The following is a 23,115-nucleotide window of genomic DNA, read 5'->3' as shown; positions in this document are numbered from 1 at the left end:
CTACACTCGTTTCACAACCGTAAGTTGTTTTCATTTAATTTAGGTTTTCTTATTAAATTGTTTTTGTTTAATTTAGGCTTTCCTATTAGAATTTGTTTGAATAACATTTTTTATTTTTATTTTTGTCTACTCTTGTTGCAAAGTTAAAGTGTTTTTTTGGATTATTCTTTTTTGCCATTTTTTTGTCAATTATTACACAACTTTATAAGCTATTGCTTGGAGTAATATTATTTATTTTTGCAAGTGTGTTATGAATTTTGTTTATCTCGTTTTAATTAATGTTAATTGTTTAAAAGGCTTGAATAAAGAAGATTATGCAAACTGAACGGTTGTCCTTCTGCATGTTTGATTTAAGTGCTTCTAATTTTTTTTCCTCATAAATTTCATTCGTGGTAAATAAAAATAAGTAATAACTAATTTATGTTTTGTCCAAATTAGTGTTGTATTCATGCATTCAGTTTGATTCATCAATAGTTGAATGATAACTCAGTTGTGTAAATTAAAAAGATGTGTTTAAAAATTATTAATAACGAATTTATTGTGCAATATTATCACATAAAATTATAAAACTTTTAACAATTATGATTGGATATAGAAGTTTTTTATTACTATTATCATTATAGTTATTATTGTTTTTTTAATAATTTAATATATTTGACCTAAGTCTTTCACTAGATAAAATTTTTTACTTCACCACTGATAATACTTACTTATTTCTCTTATCTTATCTTTTAATTTGAAATAATTTGTATTTATAACTAAAATGTTAAAATTTATCATATTTTTTATTTTTTTCTCTCACTTTTTTTTCTATTAAGCATACTCAAAATTTATTTTTTAATTTTTTCTCTTCCCCTATCCATTCTTTTTTTTTTTTTTCAATGTATCAAAGTCACCCTAATCATAAATTTCTAAAATATTTTTAAAAAATAACTAAAAAAACATAACTGAGGAGTTGGCAAAAAAAACACAAGTAAAATTTTTTTTTTTTAAAAAAAAAGTAATACTATAAATAAAAATAAAGTAGAGTTGGACCAGAAAAAAACAATCCGAGGAGAGAGTTTGCAGTCACTAAATTAAAGTTTTAGCAATTTTATTTTTTATTTTATCTTTATTCATGTCTCTCTAGGAATTTTGTAATTTCTTTCAACATATTTTAACAAAACATGAAGAAGAAACTCCACACTCGTTTCCCAACCGTAAGTTATTTTTATTTAGGTTTTCCCATTAAGTTGTTTTTGTTTAATTTAGGTTTTCCTATTAGAATTTGTTTGAATAACATTTTTTATTTTTATATTTTTTCTATTTTTGTTGCAAAGTTAAAGTATATTTTTGGATTATTCTTTTTGGTTATGTTTTTCTAGTCAATTATTACACAACTTTATAAGCTATTGCTTGGAGTAATATTATTTATTTTTGCAAGTGTGTTATGAAATTTGTTTATCTCATTTTAATTGATGTTAATTATTTAAAAGGCTCGAATAAAGAAGATTATGCAAACTGAATGGTTGTCTCTCTTTATGTTTGATTTAAGTACTTCTAATTTTTTTTCTCATAAACTTCATTCATGGTAAATAAAAATAAGTAATAACTAATTTATGTTTTGTCTAAATTAGTGTTGTATTCATGCATTTAGTTCGGTGGGTGTAAAATGGAAAGTCATAACATTAAAAATTATGACCTCAAAGTGTGATATAATATCATTTTCCTTTAGATTTCTTTTGCCTTCACCATTTATAGTATGCAACAATTTGAATGAAATAGTCATAAAATACAATTATGAAATTTTGTTTAACTTCACTTTGCAAAACCCCTAAACACTTCCTAAGGGACGGCAAAATCATATTTCTTATTTTAAGGTTATATATAGAAAAGATTGTAACTACTGAATACCATTTCTTAAAGATGATTGCAAAAATTATTAATTTAATTTGAATGGATTAAATTAGTCTTATTTTAAGGTTTAAGGTCTAATCTTTGTAAGTTTTCATGCTATATAAAGTTCTTTTATAGATCTAATTGAGGTATTCCTGCTTCTATAAATAGTGTTCAAGAACAAGCTGCTCTTTCTATTCCTTTCTCTCGCAAGCTAAGATGCCAGCCCCTTTGGGTTTTATATTGTATGTCTATTGCTATGTTATCAAGTATATATAGGGAATCCAACTTCCAACAATGCAAGAAGAGGGAGAGTTTCCAGGCTGAAACCCAAGAGATGTTTGAGATGCAGAGGATGGTAGGGCGATCATGCAAGAGGTACAGCAGACATAAAGCAACTCATTCAACAGATGCGAATTTTGCATAAAGTCTGTCAAAGCCTCAACGAAGGTACTGGAAAATTGACTTCAGACATACAGATAGAGAGTCATATGGTGATTAACTTTCCAGAGATGGGAATTCTCCACAATGGAGATTAACTTCAGACTGTGTAATCATAAAATACATAATTGATCACTCAATTATGGTTGTATTTTTAAAATGGTCACCCAACTATTAAAGTTTGATTTATTATTTTTTTTATCACTTCTCGTTGGTCTCAAACAACGAACTAATGTGATAATATGAAGTTAGTTGTCAAGTAACATGTGACATTGCTGATGTAATATTATAAATTTAAAAAATAATTTTTTTAAAGTCACAATACTACGTGGCACTTAAAGGCATTTCCATGTCAATACATGACTAAGAATAACAAAAAAACTTACTTAAAGTTTAGTGACTAAATAAAAAAAAAAAATTTTACAGTTAAATGACTATTTCAAAAATATGACTATAGTTGAGTGAACAATGGTATACTTTACCTTAAATTTAATTTAATTTAAAGAGATTACAGAAGAAATAATTAAGAGGCAAAAGATACACAATATAAGTAAAATTATGTACTTACATCAATTTACATTGTTCTAGATAAGCTTAAAACCACTGAACTTAGTACAGGTTAAATCCGAATCAACATAAGACATAGTTACATTTATTTAAAGGCGGAAGACGCCTCTGATATCCTAATATCCTTTCACCTCCAATCTCCAGTCACCTGAATTAAAATGAAGAGAATAGTATTACTAATAAAACTAGACCGCCAGGGCTATATGATGAACAAAAAGAGTATACCAGATTTCCCTAGCATAGAAGGAAAATGCAGAAACAAGAAGTGATGTAACTTTGTATAAAAGAAAAAGGTAACATAACTGCTAGTGGCTATAGTCTTGATAGTCAAAGCTATCAAAAATTTCCCCAAAGAGACAGCCTGATAATTAGATTATAGGATTGTCAACTTGGAGCTCTTTGGTTCAAATCTTGTGGTAATAGGGTTTATGAGATTCAGATGAAGAAGAGCTACTCCCTTCTGTAAGAGGGCCAGAGGCTATTAAAGTTCAGATAATTGTAATACTAGAATAATTCGGAACCCTAAATGGTCCACCTTTATGGGAACAGCACCAGATTGTAGTAGAATTTATAGACAAGATTATTTATTTCCTTTCTAAATAGTCTAGTTTAGTTTCAGAATAACACTATGAAAATCATGTATTAGGCACAGGATTATGGAAAGATTATTCAGTTTTCATATTCCTAAGCCACACAAAACAGAGCAAACCAGATAATAAATTATCCATGCCACTACCATATCTCAGTTTCACAAATTTGCTTAAAATCGCTTCAGGCTGTCTACTGTTCTAGCTTATAATAAGCCAAGATTGACCATTCCTTTTATTCATCCGAACATGTATAATTCTATTTGTTAGTATCATGAACCCTCCCTTATTTTCCATCCTTCTTGGTTCCCATTTATTTTCCAACTGTTTTATGGTTATTCTCAGTTTCTCACCAAACCACACTTAACCATATTCATCATTCCTTCAATCTCCTGGTGTTATCATATCATCCTTCCACACCTTACATAGTTTAGTCTTTAGGCACTATTTGAACCCCTAAGCCTCAATTGCTCCCCTCCAAACCTCATCCTATCTTATCCATTATTATTGCCGACAAATCGCCATCCCTATCAGATAAAAATAGAATAATCGGATAGACTCTTTGTTTAACAAGAACAACCATTGAAAAAGTTGTCCCAAAAAACCAAAATTCAATCTCCTTTCCTTAGTTTTATATCTGAGAAATGTAGTTGGTCCACAAGTAAATACCAAATGAAGCCACAGCCTGCACAAGCGACCATACACAGAGGAAGAACAAGAGATGTTAAATCAAATAAATTCCAATAAAAACATAGTTGCTTTCCAACTATCGTTACTTTGTGGTTTGATGAAACATATATGACTAGATTGTATTATTGGATTCATATCATCTTCGACTATTTTTATTGCAATTCTACAATTATTCAATCTTATACTTAATTATATCAGGATCCATCAAGGTCCAAGTGAACCCACATCCACGAACAAACAAGATTTCATGATCATATACAATTTTAATGGTCCAAAAAAGATAACCGATAGTGATATTTTACAGTAAGAAATGAAAACAAAATTAAGTATGAGGTTGGCCTTACCCTAAGCGGAGGCAGTACAAGCGGCAGGGGCATCGCCAATAAGCTTGAACTCCTGCAATTCCTTGAAATTCATCCAAGGCTTCTCCCACACCTTGGCTTCATAAATTTTCATCTTGTCACCATCCATTGCCTCCAATGTTATGTAGTAAACAGTCCCAGAAACCACCTGCTGCTTTACGTTCACCACTTTCTTAAACTCCAGCATCGCATTCTAAATTCATAACCCCCCCCCCCCCCCAAAAAAAAAAAAGAAAAAAACCCAGTAATTGACAATACTTTGAATAGAATTAAGATGTAAAATCGTAATAGAAAAAAGAAAAAAAGGTACCTCCTTCTTGTTATGTTCATCAACGGCAAAACGAGCGAGGTTTTCCATCTCCAGATTATTGGCGTTTCCTTCAACCTGGCTAACTCCACCCAACGATGCCATTTCTCTCTCTATTTTTTTTTTTCGGATGTATGATTCTTTCTATCCGTAATTCAGGTGTCCAAGTGTTTGTGTTTTTTTTATAGAGAAACAAAGGTAAGAAATGACAAAAAGATGGGTTTTTAGAATTCTTAAAATTCATAATTGGCGTAATCAAGTACTCGCATTTCGAGAGTCAAAATCTAGATTGCATGTTATCCGTGAGCCGTGGCACATGGATTTCCCAAGCTTCAGGATAAGAGTCGTGATGGAATTTTGATCGTTGACAATAGCTGCCAAAAAACACGTGGAGATTTGGCAGATGAGATTTGAGTTACGTCTGTTTGAACGTGGGCCAATTAGGTTTAGGACAATTGGATTACGTCAGTTGCTATTTGAATTTATTTCGAGAGGGATATTTTAGATATAAATCAATTAAGTTCAAATAATTTCCTTAAAGATTGTTAATATTTTTAGATTAACACAAATTAGATTGATTTTAAATCGTTTTATAACAATTTCTATTATTAAATTACTATTTTTAATTAAATTGAATTAAAAATAATAAATATTCATTTAGAGAGTAATCCTTTTATATTATTATAAAATTAATTTCGTTTTGCAATATTTTATATATTTTATATTTTATTAATATAACCATTGAATTTTATATTTTATTCACATAAATCATACATATAAACTTTCAAATAAATAAAAAAAAATTTAATTATTTATTCAATAATAAAAATTTAACCATTAATACATATTAAAAAATTACTTTCAACTTAAAATTTTATGTGTACGACCAGCATGAGTAAATTGTTAAATTTGACAATTGATTTCTAAAATTATTAATCATATACTCCTATTAAGTTATAAAAAAAATAAAAATATATAATTTAATTTTTTTTTCTTACGTGTATTTATTTATATCCGCTCGCAATGACGAAAAAAGAAGGGTGGCAGTTGAGAGTGAAGATTAAAGATAAGAAAGTTGCTAGTGGATACAATGGAGCCGTTGTTACAACTAGTCTCCCACAGGATGTCATTAAATCTCAATGATAGTGATAAGAATACACAGATTAAGCTGATACTTTTACGAGAGACCCTTTTTTAGAAAGAAATAAATTCCAATTGGATGGCTAAAAGAGGATTCGAATTCGAAGCTATCTTGAACGAGAAAAACAATACATGAATTTATCACAAAGTCAAATGTTTTGTGCTGTTTTGATAAGATATTTGATTCTAATTGGATGATACGTGTAAATAGTTAAAATATTGAAAAAAAATTTAATTTTATTATTTTATTTAAATAAATTTTGATATTTTTACTACATCTAAATAAATTATAATATTTTAATTTGTATTTAAACAATTTTTTATTTTAAACTAATGAATACAATTTTTTTCTCTTTCTCTTTAATAATGTAAAATTTTACTTTTTTTTATATAAGTAAAAGTTTTACCTCAAGTATTTATAATAGTTTATGCATTATGTATTATGTTAAGTGTTTTTTATATACAAATTAAAGGTTAAAATTTTATTTAAGTATAAATTAAAAATTAAGAGCCTATTTGAATGTAAATTAAAAATTGAAGGCTTATTTAATAATAATAAAAGTATACAAATTTATCTAAATGATGAAATTCAATGGGTTTTTTTTTATTACTTTTAACCAACATTGATTTAGCATGCATAAAAGCGTTCCAAATGCCTTTACTAAGACAATCATCCAATGATTAATGTGAATGAGTTCCAATTTCTTAGTCTAATCTCAAACATGGATAATCAGATATCTCATTAATTTTTCTTTCCAAGGAATATTAAATCTTAATGAGCACAATGAAGTCTTAAGGTCAAAAGTAAAACATTTATTAAAAAATTACCATGTTAAAGATGTTGAAAACATCAGGCAAATTGAAAATGTCTTTTGTTTTTCTTTTTTTTTTTTTTTTTGCATCTTATGGAAATTGAAATGTCTACACATAAGATTAGTACAAATACCATTCAAAACATCAACCATTCGAAACATAGTTTCACAAATTTTGCTACGGAATAAGGTTATCATTAAAAAATCAACCTTCCCATTCTATGAAATTGGAACAACAAAACGTAAGGATTTAGTGCAAGAAGAAGTCAAAGTAGAAAGTTCGAACAAATCAATTAAGTTTTAAATTTTTTATAATCTTTTATTCTATTGGTTGTGTCGTAATTGGACTTGGAACCCAATGGCCGGTGGTTCGTTAGATATATGGATTATAGAAAAAATAAAACACAGAGCCAGGCCCAATGGCTTTAGTTTGATAAGCCCAACAGTTTAAAGCCGGCAACTCTTTCACTGGAGTAGCAACATAAGGACGATATGGGGATTAAGGCAGGAAGCAAATTTGCAGTGTATTGAAATTTTTTGATGAGAAAAAATGATGGACGGAGTAGTTGTAAAGCTTCCTTCATTTCCATTTCTAAACCCTACTATTTCTTCTTCTTCTCCTTCTTCCCCAACTTTTCGGCTAGGCTTCCGCCGCTTCTCTGCTACGCTTTCCGCCGTTAAAGAAGGCTCCGTCTCATTAGGTCACTTAACCCGTCCCCACTTCCCCATCCTCCACCAGGTCCTCAAATTTCCCTTCTTTTCCTTTTTTTTTGTAATTTTTTAATTTCAACTTATTAAATTGTTATTAATTTGGGCAGGAAGTAAATGGGTCGAAACTTGTTTACTTAGACAATGCGGCAACCTCTCAAAAACCAACGGCTGTGTTAAAAGCTTTGCACAAATATTATGAAGCTTACAATTCAAATGTTCACAGAGGAATTCATTACTTGAGGTACTTCCTTTTAAGGCTAATTGATTGCTTATTAGTAACTTTCTAGGAAGCAAAGAGTAAAAGCATGATATATTTTTTTATTTGTTTTATTTTGGTTATAAATACAGTGCCAAGGCAACTGATGAGTACGAGCTGGCACGGAAGAAAGTGGCGGCTTTTATTAATGCATCAGATTCTGCTGAGATTGTTTTCACAAGAAATGCTACTGAGGCTATTAATTTAGTTGCTTATTCTTGGGGTTTGTCCAATTTAAAGCCTGGGGATGAGGTTATGTAATTGATTTTTTTTAATTATTTTCTTGTTTTTGTAGTGTAAGATAGTTATTAATTTTAATTGAATTATGATGTTATGATGATTTATGTTTGCAGATTGTACTTACTATTGCTGAACATCATAGTGCTATTGTTCCTTGGCAAATTGTGGCACAAAAGACGGGTGCTGTTTTGAAATTTGTAAGTTTAGGTGAGAATGAGGTTCCGGATGTAGAGAAGCTGAGAGAGATGATCTCTACAAGGACAGAACTTGTAGTTGTTCATCATGTTTCTAATGTGCTCGGTATGTTCCTCTTTATATCGACTATTTCTGTTTCACTTGTGAATACTTTAAAAGAAGACAAATTAATCTTGTTTTCAATTTAACATTAATTTATCTTTTCCTTTGTGAATTGAATTTAGGTAAATTTTATATTTGAGTCTAACCTTATTGGACATGCACTTGAAATTTCTCTATTACTCATTACTGCTTGAGCCCACTAAATCAGATTAAGTCAATATATTTTTTAGTTGAGAACTGTGGTCTTTGATTTATTGGGAATATCAGGTTATGGCGATGTTGCTATATATAGGTACTTCTGATCTTTATTTAATTATATTTTTATTGGCCAATATCCCCAAATAAACTACGTGATGCTGTCTTGCTACCCCTTCTGTGAAAAAATAAAAAGATTAGAATTAACAGAAAGAACCAGGTTATTGTAGAAAAATTTTATCACCACCTGATCATATCATGTTCTTCTAAAGTTATTGATGGATGATCTCCTTTTTATCAATATATTTAGTTTCCTAGACACGGGAATAAATATAGCATGATCATATTTATTCATCCAAACTTTCTTTCTCTTGTAGGCTCTGTTCTTCCTATTGAAGACATTGTGATTTGGGCTCATGAGGTTGGAGCAAAAGTGCTTGTAGATGCTTGTCAAAGTGTTCCCCACATGGTGGTTGATGTCCGAGGTCTTGATGCTGACTTTCTTGTTGCTTCTTCTCACAAGGTTAGTTTGTTGCCTTATGTATGATCTAAGCCATATATGGATCAGTTTATGAAGTTGAGGAATAAACATGCTTCAGATGTGTGGGCCTACAGGCATTGGATTCTTATTTGGTAAGAGCAATCTCTTGTCAGCCATGCCTCCATTCTTAGGTATGCTATTGCTTTCATTTTCTTTTTCAAAGTTTAATTCTTATGTGCAACAGTTCTGTGCATCAATAACTGTGGGAATTGAGTCATGGAAGTAGTTTGAAGCTGATGCTGATAATGGTTTTTCTCCTTTTAGGTGGTGGAGAAATGATCTCTGATGTATTTTTAGATCATTCAACATATGCAGAACCCCCATCCAGGTTAGTGATCTTATCTTTATCTTAAAATTATGATTTTATGGAGTTTGAGGATGAGAGGAACTTTAGCAGTTTTTACATTGTTTGACTTGTGTATGCATGATTAAGTTGGCTTCTTGAATAGCGGAATTTGAGTCCTGTAACCCTCCTTTTCTCAAAAGTAGAAAGAGAGACAGAAATACTGCAAATACAACTTCTTTTTTTTCTTTTACTTTTTAGTTTACTCTGCTACTTCATTGAGAGTCACTGAACATGTTGAAAAATGCTGGAAGATCAATATGGTCATGGATATACCTCTGCTGTGTTTGTATGCTTATAATTACAAGGTCCGAGTTCATCTCTCTGTCAACTGCATGGAATTTTAATTTTTTTTCTCTACTTTCCACATTGTAATGGATCCTCTCTAGGTCTCCAGCTGGTAAGATCCCTTTATGGTGAGATAATTGGACGTGTAGCTTTAAAGAGATCAATGAATATGAGCATCCATATTATCAAGAGACTGACCTAAAGCAACATCTATATAATTGCTTAAGGTTGAAGAACTAAAACATGGGGTATTCAGGCTTTTGCTAAACCATTGCCGTTTATCTTCAGCTAATGCAACAAAAATTGTTTTTTTTTTCTTAAATTCCAGTAATTGGAGTAATTTTTCCAAACTGAAAGAAAGAAAACAACAAAGTACAGTCAACACTCTCAACAGGAAAAAAAAAAAAACCAGAAAAGCAGAAACAACTATACAGGCTTGTGCATGGCTCCTGTTAACTGATGTTATAGTAGTTAGCCTCAATGAGAATTTTACTGCACATCTATTGCCACTTGTCAAAGAAAGATCTGCAAAATGGAGTTCACAATGTTTCTGGATAATAGCTATAGTTCTCCGTGGAATTGCGGAGTAATCAGCCTTTACTTGTTGAATGCTCCATTTGTGTGCTGCTACTGCAAAAGCACTTTTCAAAACCTTGCTAATGGTACCTTTGCTATTATATAGTGTATTGCTGCAAGATCAGATCATTTTACCATCTACCAACTGTACAATTTCCTGGCAATGGAGCTGCTCTGAATAATATTTATTCAAATCCACCTGGGATAGCTACATTTTAAATATTGTTATAATGTTCTTAGCTCTTGTTGAACATAACTCGCTATGTTGCTGCTGAATGCCCCTTTCTACATGATATGAAAGGTTCCCAAATTAAGCAAGTAGAAGATGAAACTTTGCCTGGGCATCATGTGCTTATGTGAATCTTTACCAAGGAACACCAACCTGACTTATTTAGTCACCCTGTTAGCACTTCTGATGGTTAAGTTACTCTTTATCTTTAGGAGTCCATCGAATTTAATTAATACTAAAATTATTAAAAAGTGTGATTAGGAATTTTAAGTGTTTGGTATAGCTGTAAGTAATTGAAATATCTAAAAAGATATGTATAAAATAATAAAATATTAGAAATATAGGAATAATAAAGTGCTTTTTTTTTTCAAATGCACTTTTTCATCACAAAAGCATCTCTTAAGGAGCTTTTTGGTTTGGGTTGGAAAACCAAGCTCATAAACTAAAAAGCTGATTTTTTTTTGTTATTTTTTAGTGTTGCGATTGGGTCAAAAGCAATTTTTGAATGCAAAAGTTACTTTCTACAGCAATGCTAGATGAGACCTTTGTCTAATTGCAATTAATTGTGGTCCTTGGCTACATAGAATTTAGTATGCTGAAAGAAACTCCCCCATTTTTGTTTTAAAGCCACATGTCATTCAAGTAATTGTTGGTCTAAATATTCAATATTTTGCTTCTCATGATTTATTCTGTTCGTGCTCTTCAACTGGATAAGATTTGAGGCTGGAACACCTGCAATTGGGGAAGCAATTGGATTAGGGGCTGCAATTGAGTACTTGTCCGGGATTGGCATGCAGAAGATTCATGACTATGAGGTGAGTTACAATTTTTACTGTTTGCACTTTCTGTTCATCATAAAGTAAAAACCATTCATTTACATTTTACGCATTAGGCTCCTGATTTAATGCACCATGTACAGATAAAATGCCAACCATATTTGTTGGCTTTATAATTAAAAAGAAAAAACTTGGTATAAATTATTGGTTATAAAGACTTAAGAAAGCAATTATTAAATTATGCTATGGTTATTGATCTATCCTTAGATTTTTTGTTGAGTACTTTTATGGTTTGGAATGTATTATATCATGCTTCCCATTAGACTTTCTTCTTGCTTTATATTGATTCCAAGGCAGTTTAAAATTGTGGAGAAATTGTTATTTTATGGGATTCAATTGCCATGGTGCATTGAATGATTGGACAGTAACTTTATTTATTTTTGGGAGGGAAGGGGCTCGATGGATTTAGAAGCCACTTTCTTATAAGTTGTAATTTTTTTATTCTTATGATGCAATTTTGATTTTGTAGATGGAGCTGGCTAATTATTTATATGAAAAACTCTGTTCTGTTCCGAATATTCGGATCTATGGTCCAAAGCCTTCAGATAGCATTCACCGTGCTGCTCTCTGTTCTTTCAATGTTGAGAATATTCATCCTACGGACCTTGCAACTTTTCTAGACCAACAGGTAGTATAATAAATAAGGAATAACAGTGTAATACTGTTTAGTTTTTTGCTCTTATCTATTTTCTTAAAGCTTGGTTTGGCATTGTGGTTAGTTTGGATTACTGTCCTTGAAAATTATGATTTGTGAAACTGTGATGGAAAACCACTTAAATGACTCAAACCCCAGTTTGAGTTAGAACCCACTGAAGTCAGCATTGCAGTTGTGGCTCAAACCAACCTTTGGGGATGCAAATTCAGTAACTGGCTATAGAGTAGATGTGTTGCAAGGGTTTTTATGTTGAATGGCAACTTATTTTGTTTAATCTCAGCATGGAGTGGCTATCAGATCAGGTCACCATTGTGCCCAGCCTCTTCATCGCCATCTAGGAGTGAGTGCAAGTGCACGTGCGAGCCTTTACTTCTACAATACCGAGGAAGATGTTGATGACTTCATCCGTTCGCTCAATGATACAGTCAGCTTCTTTAATTCTTTCAAGTAGTACTTTTCTTGTTTTCCTCATAAGATCGTGTCAAACAATCCTGTATACTATATTAAACCTCATGATAAGGACCTTTTTCATTTTTTACACAATTATCGTGTATAAGTGTCTGGTCTATTTCGTGTTTGACAACTATTGCGTAACAAAATGGACCGACACATCCAGAATCAATACTAGAAATTCACTTCAGTCTTGTAGTCAGAGATGGAAAGGTTCAATGTATGAACTGGTTATTGTCCTTTGTTTTTACAAGTGTATGGTCTATGGGTCATGGGATTATAACCAGGAAAAAGGAATAATGGATATCCAAAGATAATAAGATGGCGAGTAAAACCCTTTCGCTGCTTGCTTGTTGATAGGTTTGTACTTTCTGCTGGGGGAAAGTATTCAAAGTTTCAAAGCTGTAAAAATGGGAAAGTCGCCTTTCCCCTTTGACGGTAAATTTGGACGTTACACTTTACAGCCATGAGCCCCAGTATGGAAGGCTAAGTACACAAACGCGTTTCCATCTTTCGTTGAGGCTAGCAATGAGATCATTAAAACTGACTTCTAAACTGGGGCATTGCCCTCATTTCCTATAGGATTGGTGATTTCTGGTTCAGTTAAATTATGAAAAAGATGTACTCATTTTTTGCGGTATTATCAATTGGGAAAACATTAATTAATACCCATGTCTGCAAAATGCTCTGCTGATAGTAATTTTTCTTTAACAAAGGAGATGGTAGCTTAAGATAAAAGAAGAGGTGGCAGGTGTAGAGATTTTTGTTTTTTCGATATCATTTTTTAAAAGTAATTATATGAATTAATTGAATTAAGCTCTGCATATAAAAATTAGTTAGCTGTAATTTGATTTCTAATTTTTTTCTCCTTAAACAATCACAGGTTGAAAGGATAAAAAGAAAAGGAAACTAAAGCAATATATCTCCAACAAATCAGAATTAGATGATTAAATTATACCAAAGCTAATCTGATACAAAAGAAAATTCAGTGTCTAAAACAGAAATTTGTGAAATTTCTCATTCTCAACACAAAAATGCAACAAGCGAAGAAAGAAAAATAAAGCTTTCTATTCTATAATTATTAGTATTCTCCCAGTGGCCCGTGATTTTTGGGGAGGCAATTAGCAACTCCGATCGAAACCAATGAGCTGGATGTCATTACTTTACTTCTCCGGAGCCAAACTGATAATTTGGGTATGTCCAACCTTCTTCCTCAAGTTGGTAGTCAACTTGACAGCATCAACTCCATCTCCAATCACCACCACTTTTTCTTTCTCTTCCCCTTCAAATCCAACAAAGCTGACACCTGTGTTTTCCAGTTACTTGATCTTAATTCTCATCAAGTTTTAACACAAAAACAAACAAATTAAAGAAAAGTAACCCCAAGAAATAGCTCACCCTCTTGTTTTGCAGCCACCTTAAGGGCCTCAGTCCTGCATTTTTGGCACTTCATAGCCACCTTCAACACCACCTTTTGCTGCATGCATTATGCAAAACAAACAAAAATTAAGTACTAATGATTTAATAAACCCAAACAATAGAATTTATAAATATTACTAACAAAATATTGTTAGTAATTTTATGCATGAAACGAAATATTACCTTCATTTTGTTCTTATTTTCCGACGCCGAAGAAAATGTTATAAAGGTGCCAAACACTAGGAAGGATGAGCAAACATTACATGCAGGAATCTTATTTATATAGTGATTATGAGCCAATTGACTTAGTGCTCAAGTTTCCTCTCATTTTTCCCCATTTTTGGTGATGCCCAACAAACAAGTAATGTGGGTTTCTAAGACATTGAATTAATTCTCAAAAAAAAATGTTAGACAGGTTTTCATAAGAAAATTTATTAATTTCAAATCTAAATGTGTGTTTATATATGTCTATTTGATATATTGAAAATGGAAAATGCATTTAATTAAATAAAGTCTTTTGATTTGCTAATTTAAATAGTAGCACTATGATTTTTTTTGGGGGGGTGGTTAAATATTGTGAAATTATTTTTTTTTATTTTATTTTTTTTTATGGAGATAGGTTCAACACCTCCAACTGTTTTATCAAACATATGAATATTATCAAAAGATTAAGACTAATAGGTTTCTGGTAGTTCTGATTACCTAACGTTTCTTAAAAAGTTGAGAATAAAAGGGCACAAGTGCCCCCCCTTCTTTAATGTGTTTTTTTCCCCACCTTTTAGCAACATGACTATTATAAAGTTAAATTGATTTAATTTTTTATGTGGATTTGATTCGGTTTTATATCAAATTGTTTATTTATATTTTATTTTTTTGGTTGATTATTTAAGAATTTCTTATATATAAATGTACTTAATTATAATTTTAATTTTTTTGTACTTGTAATTTCATAAAAATAAATATTTAAATATTTTTTGTTAAATGATCAATTATATTTTCAAATTTACTTTGAGGATAACCCCTTTTTAGATGATTTTAAAGACTTATTGCCTTACATCAATTTGATATATTTAAAATTCTATTTTCGAAGTCTTTCCCATACAATTCGAATTCTCTAATTGATAAGAAAAGAGAGTTTCTTTAGTTACCAATTGGATTAACGTGCTATTGACAAAATGAATATCATCAAATTGATGAGTTGAAAAAAAAAAGACATGAATGGAGAATGATTTTTGGAAGTTAATTTTCATAATTTTCTGTGTTTGGATATCAAAAAATGATCAAGTCTTCCAGAAGACAATTTCCCCGTCTCTCATCTCTTCCTTCTTTTTCACCAAATCCTTTTTGGATTCTTCCCCTTTGAGCTCTCTAAGATCGTTCTACAAACGTTAACAAACCCGAAAGTTACCCAACTACGACGGCCACCACTGAAGCAACCGGCAACAACTTATCTCCTCCACACCCTCTTTCCTACAATCACCAAAATCCTTCTTTGATTGTAAGTTTCTCTTTGCAGCCACAAGAATGCTCAAAAGCCTCCCATAAAAGACTTCTCCACAAGCTTTACTTTTGCAAATCAAACTAAAAACACTGACAGAAGTAAATCTGAAGAGAGATATTACATGATTTTGAATACCCATAAAAGATTTTTCCGCAAGCTTAAGTTGACCAACAAGATTTTGAAAAGCAATGAAATACCCACGGCTTTGTGCTCTCTTCTGGTGGGTTTTGATCAAGAAAAGTTGGAGTTTTGTGAAAAATTGATGATTGATTTTAACAGTGAGATAAAAGTTAGAGAGAGAGAAAAAGAAGATTGATTTTCATTTGAAATAAACTCAAGAAATTATTTTTCTCGAAAGCTATCCAAAAAATTGAATATGATTTTTTTTCTAAAAAATGTCTTTCAGAAAAAAAAAATTTTTTCCTAAATTTAATTCACTTCGCCTGTTGGTCTTTTATTCATCACCTATTAAATGATATGGTTTAATTACAATTAATAAGATTTTGATTTAATGATAAAAAATAGATCTTAAAATTTTGAGATTTTAAATTTAAATATTATTGTATAAGTTTCATTATTTAATTATATTTTAATTTATTAATTAATTATTAAATATTTATAATTTGATTATGATATAATAATTAATTTTTTAATTAATTATATAAATATAATATTTGATTATAATTATATCTTAAAAAATTATTTAATTTTTGGGCCCATTAATTAATTTGGACTTTATGCTAATCTAGCTATCTAAGCCGTTTTTAAATCTTTAATTTTTTTTTATTTTTTAATGATTTGAGTTTGTATTATTCCTTTTTCTTATTTTTAAAAATTTCCAGATAAGCATCAAATGTTAAATTACAAGCACGCAAGGAAATTAATATTTAGTTAATGATATATAATTATATAGTTTTATTTTTGGATTCAAATCTCCATTTTTTTTCTGATTAAAAAAGAAAAATCTTTCCTCCTAACGTCTTTGGACAAAATCTTCTTAGCTGCTCCGAGCATTAAAAAAATAATGTGGAAATTTGGACTGAAGCTCACAAACAAAGTGCAAGCCATGCTCAAAATCCTTGGTCACCCATACAACTTAGGAAGGGGACATAAAGCTTCAATCGTTTCTCTTCTTTCCTTTGCTTCCTAGCTCCATCTCTGCTAGAGCGGTGGAGCCATCATGCGACCCAATGAGTTGCTTCTCGCTGGCCTTATTCAATTATCATCATTTATGGTTGAGATTGAGACGGGACGTAATTATTATATAGATTTACATTTTTTTTTTTACTAAATTTGTTGTTATTGAAATTGAGAAACCAGGGAAGTATCAAATCCCTCATATTTTTTCTTACACTTTAAACTAAGAATTGTTTGGAATTTGCTGGTACTTAATTTAAAATTGCAATCAAGTATCTTTTGATAGGTCATTTACCAATGACAATTAGGTGAAAAAAATTTTGTGTTAAAACTTGAATGACCCAATTGTATATATTCAAACAGCTCATATCAAGAAATGATGTCATATTTGAATCACTAGAAGCTGAATATGGCCCTAAGTAATAAGTTGACGCATAAAATGACAGTAGAATCAAAGTTTTAGTAGGCAAATTTGTTATAATATTCCTCTAACTATATTTATAAAAATATCCATTCTACTATAATTGGCTAAAATTATTATAATGTTCTTCTAACCATAATCTAACCATAATTATAGAAATATCTTTCCTACTATAATTGATCAAAATTACTATAATACTTGTTGTAACGAATAAATTCGCAAGCTTATCTGTAGATATAGATGTAAGGAGTTACTATTATTTTTTTTTGCTTAGTGTAATTAATTACCAAACTGAATCTGTTTCATTTAAAAAAATTTAAATTTAATCCGAGTATCTTTAAAAGGTAGATTTTATTTTACAAAATTAGATTTTAGATTCATTAATATTGTTACGCATGAGAAAGGTAATAGTACCCTTATAACACCTATATGAAGGATAGTACTAGTTTGATTTCAAGTTATCAAAGTCTTAAAACATTTTTATAATTTTACCAAAATAATTTAATTATTAAAAATTAATCATAAAATTACTCTAATAGTTTGGTAACAATTTAAAATAATTTTCTTACCTTAAGAGTATTTATAAAAATTAATTTCATACTCTGAAGAGAATCTGTTGTCGAATTCATTAATATATTTTATTTAAAGATATAATTAGTAAAATCCTTAAATAATTTAGTAAAATTTATTTGAATATAGATCTCTCAATAATTTGATAAAATTTTTATTATAAAATTATGTATGAAATTTATTTTAAGAAAATTTATTAAACCTTCTAATAGTATGAAAAATTTTAATTCAATATTTAAATTCTCAAATAATTTGGTAGGATTAATACAAAATAACTTATTTTATTTTTTTTAATAAAAATTATGGTATAAAATTCTCAATAGTTTAATCGAATTCATATTTTTTTAAATTCAAACTTATAAAAAAATTTTCAATAATTTAATAGAACTCATGAATTTATTTTTTAAAAAAGAAATTTTTTATTTTTGAGAAAATAATAATAATAAAATGAATAATTAGAAAATTTTAAATTAAATAAAACAAAAATTTACCAAAGGTTTAGATGTAATTGAGCTCGGCTAGAATGCGGCTCAGTTGCAGAAATGGAACATACAACTGTTGAAAGACTGGTCATGAACGGCTAGGGGCTTTGCTCTGTTCGCCCATATAACGGCTCAGAGCTCGGCTCGGCTCGGATCGCCAACAACTGTTGAAAGACGGGTCATGAACCAAGTAACGTAACTGACTGCATCCGGTATGAGAAAAAACACGAACCTTTAATGAATCTGGGACTCAAAACGATGCCCTTTACCACCAGTATAAAAGGGGCTAAATTTTTGGTTTTTGTGTTTCAGAGTTCTCCTACTTCTTTTCTGTCTACCCAATATCTCTCTGTTTCTCTCTCTAGAAATACATCGAGAAATTCAAGTAAAATTCCAGAAACCAATCACATGCCGGACGCCGGTCACCGAAAACTTCGAACATCCGTCGAAAATTTCAAACAATTTCCCAAAAACCCAGAATCCAAAAATCTCCAAAAATCCCAAAATAATCACCCAATCCTATAAATTCAACAGCACTCTAAAAATCAACCCAGAAACCACAATCAAAACTTCAGAACCAAAAATTGCTTACTAAAATAACAATCCCAGAATTATAACCAAAAATCCAGAAAAACCTTCAACGCCTAAAACTGCTAAAGTCTACTTATGAATTTTTCTCTATTCCCTGTGTGTGTATCCGTGTGTTAGAATAAGATTTGTATAGAGCTTTTGATCAGAAATTTTAGGGATTTCTCATTAATTGGCATAGATCAAATCTGTTCATGGCATAATTTTCTTGCATTAAAAAAATTGCTTTTGATTTCGGTCAATACTTTTTGAGATTTAGTTTCCCTTTTTATTCAACCTGATTTCTGGGATTGAATCCCTCCACAGAATCAAAATTTTCGTGAACCCCTTTTTTGTTTGGTTTTTTGTTTAATTTTTATTAAAGCAAAATGCAGGAAAAACAAAAGAAAGTTATATGCTGGGCTTAAAGCCCAAATAAAAATAGGGAAAACCAAAAGAAATCTATCTGCTGAGCTTAAGGCTTAAACACTAATTGGATAGATCCATTCAAAGCCCAAACGACCCAACAAACATGTCAAAGGTCCAATGATTCAAATGAAATCCTACCCGAACAAGCTATGTAACTTGATCATTCGATTTAAGCCTTCAAACGCAACGGGGTATCTATTATAATATGTGGCACTTTGTTTGAAAACCGTTATAATAACTTTACAAAATTATGTATTAAAATAATTGTAAATATATTTAAAATAATAAATAATTAATAAATAATAATCATAATCATAAATTTTTAATAGAAAAATAGTTTATCCGACGCTATGGTGACTATTTCTGGTTATAAATTTAAAGGACAAACAAAAAGGACCACCCCACGTTCAATGCCCTGCACAATCTGATTTCGATGGCAGCCACATGTTGAGAAAAATACTACCAGTACCACTCACTTTTTGAATAATTGGAATAACCAGGTCTAATCAGTAGTTTGTCTATCTGCTCAGTAAACATTATTCATTAATACAGACACTTTACTTAATTATATATATGAAAGATTGATAAGGCTTAGGATATAGATATGTATTGACATTAATTATTATTTTCAGCCAAATGTAGAATAAAATGAACAATTTTTTAGATGACCTGATTCTCAAATGCTCAAAAGGAAGCCATATTTTACAATAAATCAATGAATTCATCCATTTTCAGTAGGGAATATGAATGAAGTAAAGGCACTTGATACATATCAGAATCATAAAAAGATGGGATTTTTCAGCCTGCATGACTCCCCTCATGCCATGTAAAAAGGCAGCCAACACTCTTTGACAAGCTTCCTAGATGGCATTCAGGGAGCCAGGCAGAACAATCCCATTCCCAGGCTGACGGAAATGATAAAAAAATTAAAGCTCATGCAACAGCAAAACTATGCATTACCATACACTTATGGAAACCATAAAAAGCTAGTGAAAGGAAAGTTTGATGATTGGAAATTAATTAAGAGAGTAAATTAAGAGATACTTACATTGCAGATGAATTGGAAGGGAAAAATTTTGGAGGTTGCTTGGAAGCAGAGAAACAGTAGGAAGGACTCCAAGGAGGAGAATTTAACGAGATGTCAAAAGGAGGACTCCAAGACCTCTTTCTAACAAACCGTAGTTCATACATAAAAGCTAAAGCTAACCTACTATGGATTTTCTGATTCCTTTCTGCTCTGTTTTTCTCGTTGTAAACTGTATACTGAATAAGTGCCATTATTGTTACTATTATTTTTTTTTCCTTTTTCACTGGTTAGAAAAGCAGTTTTTTTTTTTTTTTGTACTTTTGGTTAATAAAATTTGAGATTGATAAAGGAATTTATATTTGATGTATCGTTAGTATATAAATTTTATATATTGTCAATGAATTAAATTATAATAATTTATTAATGAGATGAATCAAATGATAAGACTTCATTAATAAACAAATTTTTTATACAACGTTAAGATAAATTTTTTAATTTCATATTTAATACATTATTTGTATATAAATTTTATATATTTTTAATAAATTAAATGATAATATTTTATTAATAAATAAATATCAATTTTTAAAATAAATGAACACAAATTATAAATTTTAAAAAAATTTACTTATTAATAAAAAGTTATCTTCTAATTTACTTTATTAATAAATTATTATTATTTAATTTATTAATAATATATTAAATTTATATACAGATAACGTATCCAATGTAAATTCATAATGTATTTCGTTGTTTACTAGATAGACGGGCTAACGGCACTTTGATTGAACCAATACGAAGCCGAAGTCAGTGTATAAGACAAAGCTCTGAGGCCCCTGACGCATTCTTGTTTAATGAGTTAATAGTTGTCTTTTAGTATTTTTTTAGCAAAAGGACAGAATTCACCCATTCAAAATTCAAAGAATTCTTTCCATATTAAGATAATGCAGTATTATTTTCATTGTAAATATTATTAGCTCTTATAATTCTTAATGAGGTAAAATTTGGCATTGCTATTGGATTTGCATAATCATTCATATTTTCTATTACATAATGTTAGATAAATTCAAAGTAGGTTAATTTAAACTAGGGTTTTATTTGTATGGTAAAAGTACGTATTCTTTTTGAGTTTTCAATGGCAAATGTGCAAATTTCAAACAGAATTCTATTACATATCCTAAAATGATGAAAAAAAAATAAAAAGTATGGTTGCCAACATCGAGCAGCCTTGTTGGGCTGTCAAGGCATGATCGTGAACTAACATTAATGGTAGAACAGGATTACATAATGTTTTAAGTATTTGAAAGAAAATCTAGAATAAGTAATTTACTCTTAATTTATGTACAATTTCAATTTAATTTTAATCATACATCATATATAATATTATATTACAATGTACATAGATATTTTATAAAATTTATTTATATGGATGTTTGGATGGATGGTTTCTTTTCTTGATATATAAAAAAATTCTTAAAATTTTTTTTACAATAATATGTAAGATGTTTCTTAATTTTAAGCTATTTATCAAAAAATATATATTTAAAAATTATTTAATCATTCAAAATTTTCAAAATTAATTGTAAGATCAATTCAATTATTTTTAAGTTATTAGCAATAAAATCTAATTTAACTATCTGTATTCTTTTAAAAATGCATTTCCAAATAATCTAAATATATGTCTTTTTTCATTTAAAATTTTTAAATATAATGATATATTATCTTCCAATATAGGTTTCCTAATAATATAAATATATATTTTTAAATTTAAAAATCTCAAATGTGGTGATATTATAAAATGGATTTTTTAATAATTTAAATATGCGTAATTTTAAAATATAATTTTTATTTTTAGAGATTTCATAATAATATTTTATTATTTGATTATTTTTAAATTTTTAAAAAAATCAAATATACATATATTAGAAGATAATTTATTCTTTAATGATGCTCTCAATGTTAATTCTATTTCTTTAATTTTTTTTTCAACCTTTATGCTTGTAAAGAAATGATTTTTTGACCTGTACTATGCACAAAACTTTTTATAATAATTTTATAACTTTTTTATATATGAGATGCACAATTTTCTATTATAATTTTATAATTTGTGCATCCACATGTTAAAAAATTAAAATCAATAACTTTTTTTAGAAATTTTTATAAAATTTTGAATATTTTGTTTGTTTCAATGAGTATGCATATATCTAATAGAAATTTTTTTTTTTACAATTCATAGATGTTGGAGCAAATTAGGAAAAAGATAGATTTAGCACAATAATAATTCTTCTAAAATATTTTGACAATTAAGGGTAAAAAATATTGATTTAATTATTTACGCATTATTTGTTAGTTTTATTTATTTATTTATTTGAAAAAGATTATATAGGCTTATTTTTAATGTTGACTTTATTATGCTTTTCTTTTTGTTTTTTTAATTTATAAATAAAAATGAATTACTAAAATACAATACTAATTCTAACATAATTATTTTATACAAAAGTAAAATTATGTTTATTTATTAGAAGTTAAGTTTTTATAATTTAATTCTTTTACAATATTATTGGTTTTTTTAAAGTGAAACGTAAGTAGTAAAAGTATTTTTACAATAAATTTTTAAAATATTTGTTTAAAATTTAATATTATTATTTAAAATTTAAAACTATTTTATTTTAGTTTTTAGAGTAACATAATTTTGTATCAGGTATAAAATTTAAAACAAGTACAATAATTAATCTGACAAATCTTATAGATGTTAAAATCAGGATATTACTAAAACTTATGCAATATATATATATATATGAGTAAGCTATCACACATATTATTTAAATATTTAAAATCATTATTTTTTTCAAATAAATCAAACTTATCTGAAAATTATATAGATTTATAGGTATATAAAAATGATTGCATAAAATAGAAATGACACGAATTGAAGAAAGTTAATTTAAAGTAATGAAACTATTAGTTTTTAATTTAATATTTTGTTAGTGTGTTCAATAATACTATTTATATATAAATCTTTTGAATATTTTTTCTCAAATATTATTTATTATTATATATTTTAAAGTTTTAATTAAAATTTAATTTTATTATGTTTTGATATATTAATTATATTATTTGTAATTTACATATATATTAAATCATTTTAATTTTTATATTTAAGA

General features: G+C 28.9%; 3 protein-coding genes across 3 annotated transcripts; 1 reads left to right on the top strand and 2 right to left on the bottom strand.

The window, feature by feature from the left end:
* Positions 1–2,773: 2,773 nt before the first annotated feature.
* LOC111303905 (cysteine proteinase inhibitor-like) lies at positions 2,774–4,986 on the bottom strand. Its single transcript, XM_022900412.2, has 3 exons — positions 4,833–4,986; positions 4,505–4,715; positions 2,774–3,031 (listed from the first exon to the last, which is right to left on the bottom strand). The coding sequence occupies exons 1-2, from the start codon at positions 4,932–4,934 to the stop codon at positions 4,506–4,508; spliced, it is 312 nt and encodes a 103-aa protein (XP_022756147.1). The 5' UTR covers positions 4,935–4,986; the 3' UTR covers positions 2,774–3,031; position 4,505.
* A 2,260-nt stretch (positions 4,987–7,246) lies between these two features.
* LOC111303903 (cysteine desulfurase 1, chloroplastic) lies at positions 7,247–12,588 on the top strand. The gene is made up of 10 exons (XM_022900409.2): positions 7,247–7,520; positions 7,600–7,733; positions 7,841–8,000; positions 8,102–8,288; positions 8,858–9,003; positions 9,080–9,152; positions 9,286–9,349; positions 11,173–11,272; positions 11,763–11,921; positions 12,229–12,588. The coding sequence occupies exons 1-10, from the start codon at positions 7,332–7,334 to the stop codon at positions 12,397–12,399; spliced, it is 1,383 nt and encodes a 460-aa protein (XP_022756144.2). The 5' UTR covers positions 7,247–7,331; the 3' UTR covers positions 12,400–12,588.
* Positions 12,589–13,318: 730 nt separating this feature from the next.
* LOC111303904 (Copper transport protein family) lies at positions 13,319–13,881 on the bottom strand. The gene is made up of 2 exons (XM_022900411.2): positions 13,797–13,881; positions 13,319–13,704 (listed from the first exon to the last, which is right to left on the bottom strand). Exons 1-2 carry the CDS (start codon positions 13,879–13,881, stop codon positions 13,562–13,564), a joined length of 228 nt encoding a protein of 75 aa, XP_022756146.1. The 3' UTR covers positions 13,319–13,561.
* Between the last annotated feature and the right edge of the window lie 9,234 nt (positions 13,882–23,115).

The sequence above is a fragment of the Durio zibethinus genome, chromosome 13 (assembly GCF_047325235.1).
Source record: "Durio zibethinus cultivar Kanyao isolate XHJ-2024 chromosome 13, ASM4732523v1, whole genome shotgun sequence".
NCBI classification, from domain to species: Eukaryota; Viridiplantae; Streptophyta; class Magnoliopsida; order Malvales; family Malvaceae; genus Durio; species Durio zibethinus.
The sequence above is the reverse complement of the archived record's forward strand: the minus strand, read 5'-3'. Positions and strand labels throughout refer to the sequence as shown.

Excerpts from the sequence above, each read along its gene's own strand:
- LOC111303905 (XM_022900412.2), bottom strand. The coding sequence starts at position 4,934 with ATGGCATCGTTGGGTGGAGTTAGCCAGGTTGAAGGAAACGCCAATAAT. Across the intron at positions 4,716-4,832 it reads ATGAACATAACAAGAAGGAG|AATGCGATGCTGGAGTTTAA; the intron begins GTACCTTTTTTT and ends TTATGAATTTAG.
- LOC111303903 (XM_022900409.2), top strand. The coding sequence starts at position 7,332 with ATGATGGACGGAGTAGTTGTAAAGCTTCCTTCATTTCCATTTCTAAAC. Across the intron at positions 8,001-8,101 it reads ATTTAAAGCCTGGGGATGAG|ATTGTACTTACTATTGCTGA; the intron begins GTTATGTAATTG and ends TTATGTTTGCAG. Across the intron at positions 9,153-9,285 it reads AGCCATGCCTCCATTCTTAG|GTGGTGGAGAAATGATCTCT; the intron begins GTATGCTATTGC and ends TTCTCCTTTTAG.
- LOC111303904 (XM_022900411.2), bottom strand. The coding sequence starts at position 13,881 with ATGCAGCAAAAGGTGGTGTTGAAGGTGGCTATGAAGTGCCAAAAATGC. Across the intron at positions 13,705-13,796 it reads GGTGGCTGCAAAACAAGAGG|GTGTCAGCTTTGTTGGATTT; the intron begins GTGAGCTATTTC and ends TGGAAAACACAG.